General features: G+C 35.9%; 1 protein-coding gene across 3 annotated transcripts in view; it reads left to right on the top strand.

Annotated features, from left to right (window-relative positions):
• The window catches only part of ntrk3b (neurotrophic tyrosine kinase, receptor, type 3b), a 102420-nt gene extending 82667 nt beyond the window's left edge, over window positions 1-19753 (top strand). For all 3 annotated transcript variants that reach the window (XM_056747985.1, XM_056747981.1, XM_056747994.1), the window contains 5 exons: window positions 5451-5581; window positions 6763-6935; window positions 10378-10621; window positions 17189-17347; window positions 18054-19753. In XM_056747985.1, coding sequence (XP_056603963.1) covers window positions 5451-5581; window positions 6763-6935; window positions 10378-10621; window positions 17189-17347; window positions 18054-18239 — 893 coding nt within the window. In that variant the 3' untranslated portion in view covers window positions 18240-19753. The remainder of the gene's footprint in view (window positions 1-5450; window positions 5582-6762; window positions 6936-10377; window positions 10622-17188; window positions 17348-18053) is intronic.
• The last annotated feature ends 903 nt before the right edge of the window (window positions 19754-20656 follow it).

Here is a 20656-nt window from a genome sequence, read left to right as displayed (position 1 = left end):
TTATTCTGAATAAAACAAAGGACATTTTTTAAACCCAAAACCAAGAAGGTTTATTCTTATAAGAAACTGTAGAGAATGTTGTGATGTTATGTGGTTCAACGTAAAATAAATCCAGTTTATATTTGCATACACTGTATATATGTCTCAATAATTCAATATTGCTGTTCAATTCAAACAAAATTTTTGCCTCAGGTCTAGACTTAGCTTAGGACCCCCAAAATGGTAAACGCCCCTGGCAATATGCATTCGAGGGATATTTTCAGGATTTGAGATAACAATAAATATACCTATATATGCATCCACACCAGCAGACGATAACGTTAACTTTTGTTAATTCTAAACTCGAGAAGGCTTCTACTGCCACAGAAATTTATGTATAGCTAACCAAAATATGGTGAATTAATTTACTCCAAAATTTGTAGTAATGAGAATTTTAGAGAGAGAGTGACTTCGGGTATAGATTTGGTCAGCCGTGATGCTTCTTTGTGAAAACGTAGTAAACTATTAAATGTAAGTTCACTTCACAAAACACCACTTTCAAACGCTTCTGTCTGTAATTCGTATATTAATCATTATATACGAAGCAAACAGAAGCGGGGTTCTTGGTATCAAAGAAATATATCGAAAACATTAGAGTTTATGTTAATTGTATCTTATATTTCAATTTCTGAGAATTGTTTTAAAAAACATTTACAGTAAAACATCAGTGCTTTGACCAAATTACTAGGAGATTTAGAGCTACTTGAAAACAAGTCAAAGTGTTATTCTAAATAAAACATTGTTAATATACTGAAGTGAAAATAAAACAATGAAACCATAACCTTGGACCTAATAGACAAATCAGAGTTGTTTTGAATTTCAGGATATAATGCATAATATTTATTCATGTTCTAGATATTGCAGATGGGGATTTCAATTGTAATGCTAAGATTAAAGCAGGCTGTTGGAAAAATGAAAAACAAACACATCTTTAGAAATGGATTTTGCTTTTAGGATGATGAGTTATTCACTCTCTTGAAAAAGAGACTTGAGTTTATCATAGGAGACATGTTGGTGTTAGAGAATAGACATGGGAAATCTGCACACTGTTTATTCATTTACGTTATTTTGGAAATAATACAGCAATGTTTTGTTCACTACAATGAGTCTTATGAGTATTTGAGTATTTGAAAATTCTGTCAAACTCACCTTGTAGTCATTTCAAACCTGTGTGATTTTTATTCGAAAAATGCTGGTAACCAAAAACCGTTGCTCCTTATTGACTTCTATTGTGTGGACACAAAACCAATGCACGTAAATGGGGACAAACGGTTTTCTGTTACCAACATTTTTCAAAATAACTTCTTTTGTGTTCAGCAGTAGAAAGAAAACCATAGAGGTTTGAAATTAATTTACATTTTAAAAGGTCAACTATCCCTTTAAGACCTCTATACATACATGCACACTCGATGAAGGATTATGAAAGTATTAACCAAAGATAAACAGGCTAAACAACTTTTATAATATTCACAAAATATTATACAGTTATTTCTGTACAGTTTATTCTGTTACTGTGATAATGTGAAAGTCTTGTCTTAATATTGCATAAGTAAGTGTGAACAGCACAATTTCTAACCGCAGATAAAGAGTTTCATTTCCGTGAGCATAGGACCGCCGGCGTGGCCTTTTTTTCATTTCATTCTCCAAGAACTGACACAGGCTTGGTCAGGGTGAGCAATAAATATGTGAAGGTGAATGCAGGTATATTGCTTTTTAATTCAGTGGCTTCCACAACAGGAACTGGGTAAATAGGCCGCGGGGAGAGCCAAGCACACCGACAAGGTGGAAAGCTGAAGGTTAAGGTAATGCATCCCTGGCATCTACGGAAGGAGCATGTGTAATTGTTTACGCAGAGGCCTGGACAAACCCGGCAAAACGGGTGAATATAAATGAGATTCTCAAAATGGGAACGGACTCGAGGATTAACTCGACCTGTTTTTGTTCTTAAGATATCCCTGCACATGTATGTCTCCTTTTGTCTATGAATATGATTTGTTGCTCTGATGGTTATAAGCATTTTTTTGCTTCTGTTTATTAAGCGTATGCATATATATGCCCATAACAATACAAATTTGCGCCAACATGTTTTGCAATAGTAATTCTAGCTCCCGAGTTCGAATCCGGGTCCTTTCCCGCTCCTGTTACCCAACTCTATTTGCACTTTATCACCCAATAAAGCTATAAAGACCAAATAAAGAAATACTGGTACGAAGGATGAACGTTCGCTGTGTTAGTTGATTTGTAAAAATTGGTCTCTGATGGTATGCATCCATATGTGAATTAGGACCTCTGATGCACTACATTGACACAAATATGTTTGTGGAATCACATTAGGAAGCGTTTTATATTCATAAAGTAAACAAATAAGTCTTTCACAATAATTTCAATTGACGCACACAGCCTAAGTGGTTGTGACTCCTATTTGTTGCAATATGCACTACAATACAGGTATTTTAAGTTAAATGCAATTTAAAAACAATGCTGGTAATTTTTGGACAAGACATTATTATTTGTTCAAAATACACGCTTCCACGATACACGGACAATTGCTATTAATATAGTACTTTATCTCCTACTTTTATTTATTTTAACAGTGTGCATTTTGTAGCCTATACAAATGAAGTGTTAGGTTTTGGCTATAGACCTCTTCAGGTGGCGAAAACACGGCTGGTTCAATGCTGGTCCAGAAGAACATCCTTTTTCAGTTTTTAAACACTGAACAAACGTTTCAACACAATTACAACCAACAGAATATTTATAACCAGTTTAAAATGTTAAAGGGGTCATATTGCGCGAATACGTGTTTTTCTGTGTCTTTGGTGTTTTATAAGTTGCCCATGCATGTTTAAGACACGTACAATTTCAAAAATTATAGTGTCAAAAAAAGATGCATTCCATCTAAAAGCGAATGCTCACCCAGACCTGCCTGAAACGCCTCGTGTAACAACGTCCCCACAAGTCCATATCAGTTTTTGGTTGTTCCAAATATGGAAAGTGGTGTTATATTTCCGTCACATACTTGCAGGTTAAGAGGCCAATCGTAGCACACCTCGCTTTTCAGAGCGATGAGCTCCATAGAGGCGGGGCAAGGGGAGAGTGTTTTTTAACCTAAAATCGTATATACACATTGCATTGCATCTAGAACAAACAATAATATTAATTTTATCCGTGTAATAGGACCCCTTTAAAGAAATACATTTAAGATTCGATTACATAAGATTAAAACAATTATAACAAATAAAAACTGAAACCGGATGTGCTTCGGGACCGGTTTTTACCTCTTGCAAAGTGGTCTGTTCACTATTTGAACTGATTTGGGTGAAGAGCGGTTAGTTGTATTTAAGTCACATTTTTGCCTTTACTATTTTAAATTCACACAACCAATCGAAAAGGACAATGAACATGGATGGCACAATATTGCGAGTCCCAGGTGAGTTTTGGACAGATGGTGAACAGAGACCTTTTACAGTTGACTCTCATTTGCATTGCCCTCGTTTTGTTTGGAAAAAAGAGAACCCGGAGACAAAAAATATGCAGAAAATATCCAGCTACGACAGTGAAAACACCATCTGTACGGGAACTGACCTTTTACACAATGCGAATAACTCACGATTTGAGCCCTTATTTACACGTGTGCACATATGCAAGAACACAGACTCTTATTTCATGTCACTCCGATTTACGGCATTCCCTTATCAACTCATTTTGAGTTCCTTTTCCTATGGGACATCATGGGTCCATCATAGTGGTATTATTTGTGTAATTGTGTGCCTTGGTCTTTGTTTGGTCACATATAACAGACACTGATGAACTGAATGGTTGTTTAAAATTTGTAATTATTAAAATATTGCATATCTGAATATTTTATACAATTTTTACTTGTTATTTTACAGACAATAAAAATGTTAGGGGCCAATTTTCTGTCATCTGTCAATCATCACATGAAACTCATTTTAGAAAGCACACACAAACTGTGAATCAGTAATGTGCTCCCTGACATAGATCCGTTAAAGGATTATGATCGTTCCTCTCAAACCAAGCGGTAAAATGGGGATCCTGCAGGTCAAGATAAAACATGGAAGCTGTGATAGAAGTAACAGCTGGTATTGTATTTAACAGCTGGGATTAAAATCACATGATGTGTATCAAAAGCACACAGGTACACCTGATGCAAAATTACTACAGTATGTACTGAAGGATAAAGAATGAAAGATTTGATCTATATGAAACATCTTAAATTGCTTTCCATGTAAAATGTTTAATACGCTGAGATGTTTCGGTATTTCTACTCAGCTCGTAATGATGACTTTTCCGGCACCATCATCTTTACTCTCAATCTTATTTTCGTATAGATGATTTGTGTTTATCAGAGAATCTATATTTTGAAAGTTGTGTCGACCTTTCCTCTCTATTCCTTCTTGAATTCTGGATCTCTGCATTGCAGAATTTATATTACTGAGTTATAAGTATTTGTAATCTTATCATTTTTAATTATATCTTGTCCTGTTGAGTACATTTTAATGGAAAATGTCATTTTGACTTCATTGCACTTTACAACACAAGATAACGATTGCGTCGTTGCAAAACAGCTGGTCAAAAGCCATGTTGTAAAAGACCATAAATATACACTCACCTAAAGGATTATTAGGAACACCATACTAATACTGTGTTTGACCCCCTTTCGCCTTCAGAACTGCTTTAATTCTACGTGGCATTGATTCAACAAGGTGCTGAAAACATTCTTTAGAAATGTTGGCCCATATTGATAGGATAGCATCTTGCAGTTGATGGAGATTTGTGGGATGCACGAAGCTCCCGTTCCACCACATCCCAAAGATGCTCTATTGGGTTGAGATCTGGTGACTGTGGGGGCCATTTTAGGACAGAGAACTCATTGTCATGTTCAAGAAACCAATTTGAAATGATTGGAGCTTTGTGACATGGTGCATTATCCTGCTGGAAGTAGCCATCAGAGGATGGGTACATGGTGGTCATAAAGGGATGGACATGGTCAGAAACAATGCTCAGGTAGAACGTGGCATTTAAACGATGCCAAATTGGCACAAAGGGGCCTAAAGTGTGCCAAGAAAACATTCCCCACACCATTACACCACCACCATAATTGCATTAATGAGAAATTAAACAGGTGTTCCTAATAATCATTAAGGTGAGTGTAGATTTAAATGATAATTTATTAAAATTTTTAAAGATTGCATCTTTTTAAAATATTAATATTATATTCAATGTACAAATCGCGGGACAACCTTTTTGTGAGTCAAGATGTTATGACTAAGGAAAAAAGCAATTAACAGTGATTCTAGATTATTTTGAATTATGACTGTGAGCTGACAACCTTGAAATACAGAACACGACTTTAATAACCAGCAGTTTTCTTCCTCTGTGTCTCTCAGATGTGCAGCATATTAAGCGGAGAGACATTGTTTTGAAGAGAGAACTCGGAGAGGGGGCTTTCGGGAAAGTCTTTCTGGCCGAATGTTACAACCTCAGTCCCACCAAGGATAAGATGCTGGTAGCTGTCAAGGTGAGGGACGGGTTTGCTATTTAAAGCACCTTTTCTTAGAGCAAATGCATTTTTCTTGTATACTGTACACGCTTGAAATGGTGAAGCGTACGGCTTGTGTCTTTAATTATTAGTCACAATGGAAGTGTGAGATTGGGTGAGCGTTTGATATATTATTTAACCCCAAACTAAAAAAAAAAAGAAAATGTTTGCTTGAATAAAATGTAGGCAATTTAAAGAACATACTGTAAGGATACTTTTACAATGGTTAGGTGCGTTCATCCCCTATTTTTTTTAATTTGCATGAATTTCCTTAGCAAAACAATACCACCATGCTTTGGTTGCTAATGTACTTTTCAACTATTTAGATAGTTATTTCTTTTTTGCAGCAGGCCACTGACAATCTGCTGAGCTAGTGAAATTTTCTTTGAACGAATGTTTTCTCATATTGAGGCTAGAACTTGAACTGTACAGTAATTGCGTTTAGAAAACTTTCCGCTCTCAAAGTTTCAGATACACTGAAACACAGCCGCAAGATCCAATCTCAAGTAAAATCATAGATAAGGCATTAGGAGTTATAAATAACCGCAAACCGAGTATAAAAGTAAGTCTGGATGACGATAACATTGTCTGGAACTACTTTGTGAGGCCAAATACCATCGTTTTACCATTACAAAGTGCTCTGCGCATCCGTACCGCCTCCTTTAATTCAATGTACCCCCTCACCAGAGCTGCCTATTGAAACTATTACATCAAAAAGATAACTCAAAAAATTCTCCTGTGTCATTAGGATATCGTTTTTGAACCCGGCTGCTTCCCCAGGCAGAACGCAGGGTGACGTAGAGCATTTGCCCGTGCCTGCAGTGAGGGCTGTATGGGGCTAACAGATCCCCCGACAGAATTGAGTGGCACGCCATCTGTGTCCTGCACGCAATTCTCTGTCGATGCCTCCCTCGGCTTGTGTCAGAGAGATCAGGGGAATTCTGTAATTAAAATCAAATTGCGCCATGTGCTGTTGAGGCCGTGTTATAATTTAATTGAAAGGAGCAGGACTCACGACGAAATGTGCAAAGCAAAGTGTCAGAGGGGCCTTTTTTGCAAGGCTATTTTGTTGCCGCCTAAATTTACAATGGTTTACACTTTCGGTTTATACACCGTTTAAAGGCGCATGCAATATTTGGAGTATCTGTTTGATCTTTCAGACTCTCAAAGACCCTACGCTAGCGGCTCGGAAAGACTTCCAGCGAGAGGCTGAGCTCCTCACGAACCTCCAACATGAGCACATCGTTAAGTTTTACGGCGTGTGTGTGGATGGCGACCCTCTCATCATGTTGTTTGAATACATGAAGCATGGAGATCTCAACAAATTTCTGAGGTAATGTGATGTATTAGCTGAATACAGTTCAGAAAAGCGAACGCTAAGGAGAATTTTTAGTACTTAACTCTTTCCCCGCCAGACTTTTTTTTTTAAAGTTGCCAGCAAGCGCCAGCGTTTTTTTTAACATTTTCACCAAACTTTAATGGCTCACAGTACATTTTCTGTAACGAATATATGGACAAACAATATGTATAATTATTTTTTCTTCATTTGTTCTTTTTTTATCACTCCTTAGATTTGGGTAGGTTTCTTCAAAAATGCATCACTTTGATTAAAGATTATTTTAATTGAGATTATTAAAAAATTTTGTGAAGGACTCCAAGATTACATTTAGAACAATCATTTAAAACCGATAAGATATATACATATACGTTCCGGGTTCAGAGATTCTGTACTTTTTCCCAAAGGTGTGTAACAGCGCCACCTGCAGTACAACAGTACAAACACCAATTGCCGTAATAACTCGTCTTTGGCGGGGAACAGGTTTTTTTTAATGACGAGATAACTTGTCAATGGTGGGGAAAGAGTTAACGATTGATGATTGGCTCTTTTTACTGAGAATCGGGACTTCTGTCTATAGAGCGCCCGTACAGAGCAGTTTTCCAAAGTACAGTTTTTGGAAGAACACAGAAGGGATGTTTCCCAATACTTGGGCATTTCCAAACTGGGACAGGCATTTTTCAACCATCCAATCAAAAAAGGGGGGGGGGGAATGTTTCTCAAATATTGGGCATTCACAAACAGGATCAACCATATTCAACCGTCCAGTGGGAGAAAGGAATCGGGAATTTCCTACTTTATTTTTCCCAGTCAACTTTTCTCATTAACAATATAATTGTGGCATCTTGTGAATGTAATATTTATAATATCTTTGAATGCGTCCCATTTTTTGGTGAGAATAAAGTAGCTTCTTATTGTAGTAGCATCACACAGCTTATTATTGAATTTCAACGTGCTGAGATTCATTGTTAATTGTAATTATTTTAGATGATATTTGTAAAATCATGTTGAAGCTAGATACAGTCCACAAAGTAAAATGAGATGCAAAATAGTATTTGATAAGGATTCTTTTGTATAGTGGGACCATTTTTTCTTACATTTATGAAGATGGCTGGACTTCCATTCCAAGGGACATTAAGTGATGAAATTCTTTTTTGAAGAGATGCAATAATGCAAATCTGTTATTTTTTATGAACATCAAAGTATTTTATACTTTCTGACATCTTTGTAAGTTCTGCATATTGAATTTAAGAGAATTTGAATGAATGCTTTCTCACATTGACCAGAGAAAACTGTAAAGTAATTTTATTTGGAAAACTTTCAGTTTCACCAATACACAACTACCAACAAAATCATAGATAAGGCCTTATGAGATAATTACTGTCTAATTATTGTCTGGGACTACTTTAAAAGGCCCAAAACATAATTTAACCGTTTGAAAGTCCATTTAACCATCACCTTATATGCCACAGCAATCTGACAAATAACAAGAGACCAGTCAAAACAAAAATCAAAGTGATGTACTCACCTTTGAGTTGTTCCATATCTGTATACATTTTTTCTGATGAACACAGAGAAAGATATTTGGAAGAATGCTTATAACCAGACAGACTTTGCCCACCATTTACTACAATACTAGGAAAAAATACAACGGTAGTCAAAAGTGCCCCAGGACTGTTTGCTGTCCTACATTCTTCAAAAGAACAAAAAACGATAAAGTATATTTTTCTACTATGGGAGTCAATGGGGGTCAAGATCTGTTTTGTTTTAATCATTCTTCCAAATCTTCTCTGTGTTCATCATTACAAAGAAACTTATACAGATTTGAAACAACAAGTATCACTTTTATCTGAAAAGCACAAATATCATCCACAGTGGTGTGAAAAAGTATTTGACCCTTTTTTGCATATTTGTCATGCTTAACTGACTCAAGTCATCAAACAAATTTTTATATTACTCAAAGAAAACGAGAGTAAATACAAAATGCAGTTTTTTAATTATGGTTTTATTAATTAAGGGAAAAAACAATCCAAACATTTCTGACCTTATGTAAAAAAGTAATTGCCCCCATTGGTAAATCATGAATTAACTGTGATGAATTGAATAACAAAGTAAAATTTTATTAGCCACACTCAAGCCTAACTACTGCCAGACCTGTTGAATCAAGAAATCACTTAAGTAGAATCTGTCTGACAAACTGAAGTATAGCAACACATTATGCCGCCAGCCCCAAAAAATTCAAGATCAGATAAGAAACATAGTAATTGAAATGTATCAGTCTAGAAATTATTACAAAGACATTTCTAAGGCTCTGGGACTCCAGTGAACCACACTGAGAGCCGTTATCCACAAATGGAGAAAGCATGGAATAGTGGTAAACCAGCCCAGGAGTGGCCGCCCTACCAAAATGACTCCAAGAGCTCAACGACGACTTGTCCAGAAGGACATAAAAGATCCCAGATAAACATCTAAAGAACTGCAGGCCTCTTGCAGTTAAGGTCAGTGTTCATGATTTTACAATAAGAAAGAGACCACTGCTGACCTAAAAGAACATGTCTCACATTTGTTTAAAAACATCTTGATGATCCCAAAACTTTTGGGCAAATATTCTATGGACTGATTAGACAAAGGTTGAACTTTTTGGAAGGTGTGTGTCCCTTTACATCTGGCTTAAAACTATTACAGTATTCATAAAAAGAACATCATACCAACAGTCAAACATGGTGGAGGTAGTGTGATGGTCTGGGGCTGCTTTGCAGCTTCAGGACCTCGTCGACTGGCCATAATTGATGGAACCACGAATTCTGCGCTCAACCAGAAAATCCTAAAAAAGAATGTTTGACCTCAAGCTTAAACGCATTTGGGTTATACAGCAGGACAATGATCCAAAACACAAGAGCAATTCGACCTCTGAATGGTTGAAGAATATCAAAATAAAGGTTTTTGAGTGGCCTAGTCAAAGTCTAGACTTAAATCCAATTGAAATGCTTTGGTATGACCTTAAAAAGTTTGTTCATGCTTGAAGACCCTCCAATCTGGCTGAATTAAAACAATTCTGCAAAGAAGAGTGGGCCAAAATTCCTCCACAGTGATGTGAAAGACTTTCACAAACGCTTGATTGCAGTAGTTGCCGCCAAGGGTGGCACAAGTAGTTATAAGGTTTAGGGGGCAATTACTTTTTCACATAGTCAAACTGGATTGTTATTTCCCTTAATAAATAAAACCATCGTTTAAAAACTGCATTTTCTATTTACTCTGGTTTTCTTTATGTAACATTAAAATGTGTTTACTGATCTGGATCATTTAAGCAGGACAAATATGTAAAAAACAAAAAAATCAGGAGGGGGAAAATCACACCACTGTATATTTCGTGCTTTTATTGACATTATTATATATTTCAACTAGCTTTCACATTTGTCTCATTTCTGTGTCATTTCAGAGCTCACGGGCCAGACGCCATGATCCTGGTGGATGGTCACCCTATGCAGTCTAATGGAGACCTCGGCCTCTCGCAGATGCTTCATATCGGCACGCAGATAGCGGCAGGGATGGTGTACCTGTCCTCTCAGCATTTCGTGCACCGTGACCTGGCCACCCGCAACTGCCTCGTGGGGAACGGGCTGCTGGTGAAGATCGGAGACTTCGGGATGTCCAGAGATATTTACAGTTCAGATTACTATCGGGTGAGTTTTCTCTAGTTGTAAAAATGTACCACTTCGGATTAGACATATATTACTATTTATTTCATACAGGTTATTATCATTTATACGTTTTTATATTTTTCTGTAATAAATGTTTGTGTATGTGATTATAAATCTAAAATAAATATGCACACTGTACAGACACATAATATGTAAGCGCAAACTTTTGTATTGGATGCGATTAATCAGGATTAATCGTTGAAGAGGCCCAATTCAGATAGATTTTTGTGGTTGAGGTGGTCGAAAGCTTAAGGTCTCGCAGAGGCCAGAACCTGTTTTACACACACATGCACAAGCTTGAGCACAGTGTGCAATATTGACAAAACTGAGCAATTACGAAATTATTACCGCATTGGACACGATCACTGTGTCAAGTGATTATAAATAGCGGATCCTGCCAAGCACATAATCCACACATGGCGAGTCATATTGACGTCTGCTGTCCTCTGGGGCTTGAGTGTATGGCCGCGGGAACAAAGCATGAAGTGCCAATGAGAGACTGAGGTGCTTATATCAGTTGCCAATTCAACTGGTGTTGTGAAGACATGATGGGTTGTACATCGACTTGCTGTCACCTGTTGACTCACCAAATATTGCATGAGGTGTTTTCGAAAACCCTGCTTAGAACTGGGTAACAGAAGAACTGATTTTAAGGCTTGAAGGAAAATGTGAGCGCTGCAAAAAAAAATTCATACTAAGCACTTTTATCTTGTTTTCTAGTACAAACACGTGAACATTTTGAAATCAAGATACATTTACGTGAGAAGGAAAGCGATTCATGATGTATTTAATGTTTAATGAAATTAAATATAAGAATTATGAAAAAAAATATATTTTTCTTACGCCATTGGCAAATTCTTTTGCTTTTTATATTAAAGAATACATAACTAGAGATTTTTAAGGTCCTACTATGGTTTATGGAGTGTCCAACCACAAGTTTATGTACATAGAAGGTGTAAATACACGATCATTTCGTAATAATACTAATAATAATAACAATTAATAAATACTTCTTGATTGACTTTCAAATGATTCCTTCTGCGATTCATCTGTCTAATCCCCTCCTATCCGCTAGCCTAGTCTGATGTGATTGGGCAGGTGGTCTCGTCTGCTGTGATTGGTCTACCATGAATGAAGCTCATGATCTACAGTGTTTGGGGGAGAAGATTGAAGTTTTATGCGGGCAGTCCTGGAGAACGTAGGCGGGGACTGTATGTAGAGACGAATCCGAGGCTGTTCGCGTATTTGACTAGGGACAACTCGTTTGCGTGATTCAGAGTCGACTCCCTTTTTTCAAGCCAATAACTTTGTTATTTAATCAACTTTGGATTTACAACTTGCTATCCCAACTTACTTTTAAACACGGCAACATTAATCACTGCATGAATTTTATTTGCATGATCTCATGTAATGTACTCTTGAAGAATTTTTCGAATTTAATAATTGTAAGATAGTTGTACTACAAAACAAGACAAAAATGCTTAGTAAGAAATTAATCTAAAAGTAAAAAAAATAATAATAATAATAATAATAAAAAAAAAACGATAATGTCACCTTAATATCTCTAGTTCTCAACAAATTCTAGACATAAATGAGATTAAATGGAGAGCAAAGGAAATCGTTTAAGTCTTATGTCTCAGATATTACTCCTGAGAAGAAAATGGTAGAAATCTCATAAATGTGCCAACAATGTCTCAAACTGAGCTCAGGTTTGTCATCAAAAGTCAATTTCATTGACGATCTCAATATGAACTAATTTCTCATCAAATGTACCCAAATCCAGATTATTTTACCTCTACAGTCTACATTCAGTGCACACCTCCATGCTCCTCATGGATTTCAACAATCTTATCATTGGTTTTATTTTATTATTCTTAAAGAGTAAGTAGCATTAGATCATGAAAATAACATTTCATCTAGTGTGTTATGTTGCCATGTTTGAATATAAGCATTTTGCCAAGTTGTAATAATAAATAAATAATAATAAATAACAAAGTTATTGGCTTGTAAATCAGGGGTCTACTCTGAATCACGCAAACGAGACGTGAACTAGTACCGCCGCGTATCTACCTCACTAGGCATAGTCCCCGCCTTTGTTTTGTTGGGACTGCTGTGAAAACTTCACAAAACACTGTACCGTTAACATGTACCGTTATTTCTGGGGTATTACAGTTTTTTAATCTAGCTATGACCTCGGCTGATTTGAGTGTTCAATCTATTATCGTCTATCGTCTTTGGATGTTTCTTCGTCAGACTCGGGCTCAAACTGGTAAGGTAAAATCCCTGCCATCTCTATCTATACACGGTATATAATATTTAACCTGTAAACCGTAATCCAGTAATGATGGTAGGCGTTCCATTTGTGACACATGATGAACACTGTAACAAGTTAAAGGAATGGGAATGAGGCAGTCACCGGTGAACGTTCAACAACTTTTAATAAAAATAATCAAACCAAAAAATGAAAGTAAAATGCCGGCCACACAAACATAATAAACCATAAGATAAAATCTAGGCCTGGTTCTCTCACTTGTCGTACACTCCGGTCCCTCGTCTTTTTATGCTTCCGATCTCCTCCAAAGAGATGCATTACCCATGCAACACAGCTGACACTCATTATCATCACTCGCGTCATTCCCTCAGGGCTCGCGTCTCACCTTGCTCGTTACAAACGCATTTAACCAATCACAGCAGACTTACACCATCTGACCAATCACATGACACTAGGCTAGCGGATTGGAGGGACTTAAACAGATGAATCACGGAACGAATCATTTGAGAGTCAGTCAAGAGGTAAGGTAGGAATTATTACCTATTATTACGACATAATAGTGTTTTTACACCTTCTATGTACATAAACTTGTTGTTGGACACTCCATAAACCAAAGTAGGACTTTTAAAATCATATGTTATTTACTCTTTAAACAATTTAAGGAGAATCATCTGAGACTAAATTGATCCTTAAATCAATAGACATGAGTACTCACCACAAAAACCACTCGTAATGCGATACAGTACTATTTCTTTGACAGGCAATTATTTCTGTTTAAACTTACTCAAAAGTTTTAAGATGCTTTATAAATCTGTTATCGACTACTGATGTATACATCTCTTTCCCTGGTGACTCTGTATAAAAGCGTAAATGTCCAGGGAGTCGCTCCAGTGCGGCTGTAATCCATTAACCTGCTTTGCTCTTCATACCCATAATTCAATCTACCCATCCACCACTGAGCCACACACTATCCAGTAATCCAGTTTACAAACTACCAAACGTAAAAAAACACGTGTCCCTCCTCCCTTTAGCCCTGAGAATGGAAGTATGGACAATGGCCAGAACGACTATATCATTTTACACGTTCATTCTTGTATTTTATAATGGGTTTATTAATTTTGGCCATGCAAGGCTAATTGCTCCAACCTCAACCACAAAGCTGAAGATGATACAGCGTATTGTGGCGTATTGTGGCTTGAATGATTGCTTAAGCAATTTTATTTGCTCGTCCTAATGAGGGATTCGAAAGTAATTTGCATTATTTAAGTGGCAAGAATTTGTGGGTGTGCATGTGTGTGTGGATATACAGTATATCCACAAAGCTCACTGTTACTTAGCTAGTTTAAATTGCCAATTAACAACTTGGATACATGATGTCAGCTCTCATAACATTTCAACCAGTTAAACAGAGATATTGTGCATGTCAACATTTACCACTACATAGTGTGATGATCAGATTGTTTGGTCTGCTGTCCTGTTATTAAGCGATCTACAAATAAATATATGGCTCTATTTCAACAATCTAAGCGCATGGTTTAAAGCAAGTACACTTAAGGCGTGTCCGAATCCATTTTGCTAATTTAAGAACAAGAAAAATGGTCAGCGCTAGGTGCATTGTCTAAAAGGGTTGTCCCTATTCTCAGGTGTGTTTTGTGCAAAACCAATCATAGCCTTATCTTCCATTCCCTTTAAGAGCCAGCTGCACTCGAGCCACTCGCTATTTACACTGCGGAATTTCCAAAAGAGAGAAAACTCATTTGGTTGTGTCCAATGTCAAAGCGTTTGAGCAGAGCATCTACAGGACAAGCCAGATTTTTATCTTTATGTACACAATAATCATATTTTACATTGTAATACATTTATTTTTAATAGACTACTTGGCATGTTTGTGTGCTGCTGCGTGTCCCTCTGTGTGTGATAAGCAGAGTGTACCCACGCTGTGCATCCGCCTATAGACGCATATTCCAAACGCACTCTTTAAATTTATACGCTTATAATAATTATTTAAAATCTGAGCTGTCGAGTACAATTTTGACATTAGTTGCAATAAACTGCAAAAAATGACATTCTTACTAAGCATTTTTGTCTTGTTTTTAGTGAAAATATCTTAAACTTCCTAGATACATACAATTACTTTACAAGAAAGGTGACCTAAGATATTATGTCTTGTTTTATGAAAAAGAATGTAAGAATTACGTATTTTTCTAACCTCATGGACAGATATTTCTGCTTGTTTTTACCATAGACTAACTAAATTCTTACATTCTTTTTTATAAAACAATATCTTAGGTCACCTTACTTGTAAAGTATTTGTATGTATCTAAATAGTTTTAGATATTTTCATTAAAAACAAGACAAAAATGCTTAGTAAGAATGCCATTTTTTGCGGTGTGGAATGTACTTTATACTGTCTACCATGTTTGATCAATTGATGTGTAAAATGAAATGCTTGAAAACTGCGATCTGTAAAAAAAAATTGTTAAAAATAAGCAAAATTCAGTTATAGACCAAGTAAAAATAATAATAATGAAGACCTTATTTTCGCCTATTCACAATAAAAAGCTTATATTTATGATTAAGCAAAATTCGTTGTTTATCAGGAAATGGAACAAGCACTTGACTTTTTAAATTTCAAACTGTGTTGTCAAATTTCACAAGCACTTTTTTATACTTTTTATTGGAAAGATATTTGCAAAACCCAGTGACAAACATAAAGGCAACTAATAATAATAATTTATGGCAAAACATTAAAATCACCAAATATGAAGAAACAAGGTTTCCAAAGCACAGCTTCAATATTCATTAGTATGTTTTGATATACATTAGTACCGCAAAAATGCTGTTAGAGTTTAAAAGGGTAGTAGAAGCCAATGACGTTTGTCTTTTTATAATACTGTAAAAAATCTGATAACTGGAATGTTTTTCACTCTCGAGTGTTTTCCATTATCTGTTAACTTTTGCACATCAATCATTTGTATCATTTTGATGGTGTCTTTGAAAAAGAACTTGTTATATTAAACTTAAGTTGCTTTCGCTGTTGGATACTGTTGCAAATTTAGATGAATGTCTAAAAATAAAAAAAAGCAAAATTTTCTTTCTTTTTAGGTTCTTTATTAAATGTGAAAAACATCATTTGTAGATCACAGTTTGAAACATACGCCACAGATGGACTAAGCAGCGGTCAGTACAGGAACTGACCTACTTCGGCTCTTTCGTCGACATGCGTACTGTATGGTACATCATCCATTAACCTGCTCTCTCCCAACCGGAAGTGAGATCAATGTAAGAGCGGACAACAAAGAGAACAGTTATTACAGCGAAACTTCTACACTGAGCCGGAACAATAACCAGCAGTCCTACAAAGTTGATGAATGAAGTGAAATTGAAATGAATAAGAATTGATTTCAGACTGTGCCGTTCCAATTGAAGATGAGTGCAGGCGCAATACATTCACTGTCGTTTAATCTTATTAGTTCTTCTAGCAGAGGATTTAAAATAAGGACAGATGAGTAAGACATGGGCAAAAGGGCTTACCAGATATTTTAAGATAACCAATAAGTTGCATTTATTGTTTTATGAATGATTCTTCGTTTCATAGTTTGCATTATTATATTAATTGCATTAATAATAAACATTGTACAGGGATATTTTTCTACTTTTTCCTTTCCCTGAATCAAAATTTAATTTAAAACTGTGCCATATGAAAATACAAATAAATACAGATGTGTGTTAAAGCTGCAATTCATAACTTTTTTTAAATAAATCAAAATAAGTTATTGAGCAAGTAATTTTATGTTTTAAACATGGATGGAGAAAGAAAACAAACGTTAATGGTTGCAGCTTTAATATCCTTGTTTATATTAATAAAACATGCAAATTAGGCCTCTTACAAGTCAAAATACAAGCCAAGAGTCCAAATGTGGTGGAGCTTGTCACATTGAAGAGACCTTTATTGCTTGTCACTTTATTGCATTTGGTTAGAAAACCACAAAACTTTTATTCTGTGTAATGGGTACTTTTAACAGCACGCTTGATAAACAACCTAAATCATTTCTGACCATTTTTACATTTTTGATGTTTTGTGAATAGAATCTTTGTGTATGCCTGCAGAACCCCCCAGCCCACTCACTTACATCCACTCTTCTGAAAGTTGCGTTTGACCAAAGCAGCTTGCAATTACATCACATCGTTTGTGCGTTGGCGTACTAGAGTGGAGATGGAACAGTTGTAAGCGGCCTCATAGGATGAGCTGTTCTGATGTGTAATCTGTTTCCCAGGTGGGAGGCCACACCATGCTGCCCATACGCTGGATGCCTCCGGAGAGCATCATGTACCGGAAGTTCTCCACGGAGAGTGATGTATGGAGCTTCGGAGTCATTTTGTGGGAGATCTTCACTTACGGAAAACAGCCATGGTTTCAGTTATCTAACAACGAGGTGAGCGCTCACGGAGAACGAAGGAGCCGTTCTTAGAACATGAGTGTGAATGTGACATTTTTAGAATGGAAGTGTGATCTCGGTAGGAAGGGCATGACGCCGTTAGAAACGAAGGTTAGCAGCTCAGATTCACCATATATTAGCACTGTTCCAAGGCCTCATGAGATTTCTATCTATAATGTATTTTAAGGCTCTGTGATAACGGATACTGTCAAATTATAAGGCGGAGAAGACAAAATCACAATTCAGTGCCCCATTGCATGTTGACAAATATATTGAGCAAGTACACAAAAAAACTCTGCTCTTTTTAATGATTTATAAGAAATTTTGCAAGAAATACTAGTTTGTCATCATTTGACTTCTTAACTACCTAAACTAACCTGCAATAGATTGATAAATTTCCAGTATTTAAGTTGTCAATACGAACTACCAACCAGTAGTTTTAATACCAATTTTTTTATAATATTTTAGTTGAGCACGCGGCACCATTATCAAAGTTGACCGAGGGACTTGTGTGCCCCCATGACAACTAACAAAGCATTGAGAGTATCATAAACTGCTAAAAATAAAAATGTCTCGCAGTCAGTCATGATGAAATAATTCAAATCTGCTTTTCAATTGATGCCTCCTTTCGTTCATATCGCACGCAGCGCACACGAAATCAATTCCACTCCGAGCTCATTTCGTACTCTCTCTCTTTTTGCAGGTCATTGAATGCGTTACTCAAGGTCGGGTTCTAGACAGGGCTTGCCTGTGTCCTAAAGAAGTGTACGACCTCATGTTAGGCTGCTGGCAAAGAGACCCACAACAACGACTGAACATCAAAGACATTCAGAAGGTCCTTTACGCTCTGGGCAAAGCCACTCCTGTCTACTTGGACATCCTCGGCTGAGATGGGCGCTGCCAGTATTCAATCCAGGAGTAACCAAACGATCCCCACATCGACTGGAAGAACACTTCGGAGAAGAACTTTAAGTGCCTGCAACCTTTTTTTCGATACACTGGGTATACATAAAACGAAAAAATATTTAAAAACAAACTTTTACATTTTGTTTACTGGTACAGTATATAGTGTACAGAATTATTCTACAAAGATTTTCTTAAAGTGATGGAGAAATTGCGCTAGGAACGTGTTGCCTTCTGTGTGGCGGCACTGTGTTTGAGAAGCGACAATATTCAGTGTTTCATTTTATAGACATATATACACATATATATGAATATATTTTTATTTATTCGCTTTCTGTTTGAAGGTGAAGTATGGGTGCCTGTCGTGTTAAGTGCTGTTGATATATTATCTTTTTGAGACGGCTGCTCTTTGGTTGCGCTCTGCTAATGGGATTAGGTGAGGAAAGCCTTATTATTGCGATTTTTTGTTTTGCCGATGCCTCATTCAGCATCTTTTCTCTTATTTTTCTCGCAACTTTAATTTCATGATACATAGCTCTCGAGCGGGCAACTTTGAATCTTTAGCTTACTAAAACGTTGATATATTTTCATTTTATGTGATTGTATATACTGTACATTTATATACTTGTCGACCTGTTAACTTATTTTTTTATGTGTTTTTTTTTTCAACACAAGGCTTGTGATGTGCACTTTGTTAGGGGCCAGCCAGGAGAGAATATAAATATCACACGGTATCTTAAAGTGAGCTCTCGCAGCTCTTTCAAACAGGGTCTAATATCGTTTGGGCGAAGATGCTTTACACCCATCATGGCCGCGTCTATAAAATATTTTGCATCACCAAAACTCAATGTGGTACAATAGGAACTGAATTGCAGGCTTGATGTCACTCGCATCCTAAAATGACACCTGTTTGAATTAATGTTTTCGCAGTCTACATAGCATTCAATATCAATGCCATCGCATCTAAAGTTATAACAATTTCATTATGTTGTTGTCTGTAGCTATAACAGTTCTTTGTTATTTGAGGGGCTGCTCTTCTGAGATGTTCGTCGACGCAACGCCAAATCTTTTGGACATTAGGAGTTCGATATCGACGGATTCTCTTGCCTCTTTGCAGTACCACAGATATTTGCAAACGACATATAAAAATGTATGTTTAGATTAAGTATTAAATAAATATCAGAACCTTGTCAGTTCAAGTCTTCTCTGCTCATTGTTTTTCTACTGTTAGACAGTCAACCTTGTTTTGACCGACTTCACAACCGGTCCCTATTATTACGATTTTTGCAAATTACACAATGTTTTCATTATTTTTTACAATTATGTTTTATATATTGTTGAATAATTATGTGTCAAGACATTATGCGTCTTGACACATATTTGATTGATTTTAAACTCAATCGTGTTATTTTTAAAAACCTGCTAGGCTCGTGCCTTGATTTTGTTTGAATCTATTAAGTTAGTAAATAAGAAATGATATACCTATTTTAGTCATAATAATGATGATTTCTGGATTGAGGTAATATTTATGACAATTACGTTTAAGAAAAATCACATTGACATTACAGAAATGCAAAAGTAAATAAACACAAAATACTGTTTTCTGGTTTAATAAAACATTGGACTACAGTTGCTGTTTTGAAATGTAGTAAAAAAGAATATGACAATATAGTTTATATCATATTTGAAAATAAATATATAAGTTTATTCAAGTGTTATTGGTATATATATACAGTATTTATGTATATATATATATATATATATATATATATAAACAAGAACATATAGTTTTAGTCCACTATTTATTTACTTCTTAGAAATATACTTACGATTACTCCAGTATGCTTGACTTACACTCCCTGACAGAAGTATACTACTAGAAATTGGTAGACATACTACATAAAGTATACTTAAAATATACTTACATATGAAGTAAATTAATTTGAAGCATATTTTTTGCAGGGGTTCATAGAAACCAAAGTGAAATCCCATTGAAAATTTGTATCTGCAGGTGAAATATGATTGTCATTTCAAGAATGTTAAAATACAAATTAGTGCCTAATAGTACAAAAATATTGTATTTTCTTTATTAAATACAATATGACTTTAACGTGTATTAGCGCAAGAGTCAATAAGAACAACAAGGGAAGATGAAACGATTGCCGAGACTTTTCCATATACTGTAAATATAATTCCATGTTCTGTTATCGTTCCCAGATCTCCGTTCTCCTGTGATCAATGTTTTGTTTTTTAAAGCTTTTCTTCACATCATGTTATTTCCCCATCAATACATTATGATAAAGAACTTTATGTGTGACAGGATTTAACACTCCATCCCAAACATGAGACCGCTGTTTATATACAATATTTGCTACTTAAAGGGACAGTTCATCAAAAATAAAA

This window comes from Triplophysa dalaica, chromosome 1, assembly GCF_015846415.1.
Source record: "Triplophysa dalaica isolate WHDGS20190420 chromosome 1, ASM1584641v1, whole genome shotgun sequence".
Lineage (NCBI taxonomy): Eukaryota > Metazoa > Chordata > Actinopteri > Cypriniformes > Nemacheilidae > Triplophysa > Triplophysa dalaica.
Note: the sequence above shows the minus strand (reverse complement) of the source record. Positions and strands in the feature narration are given on the sequence as shown.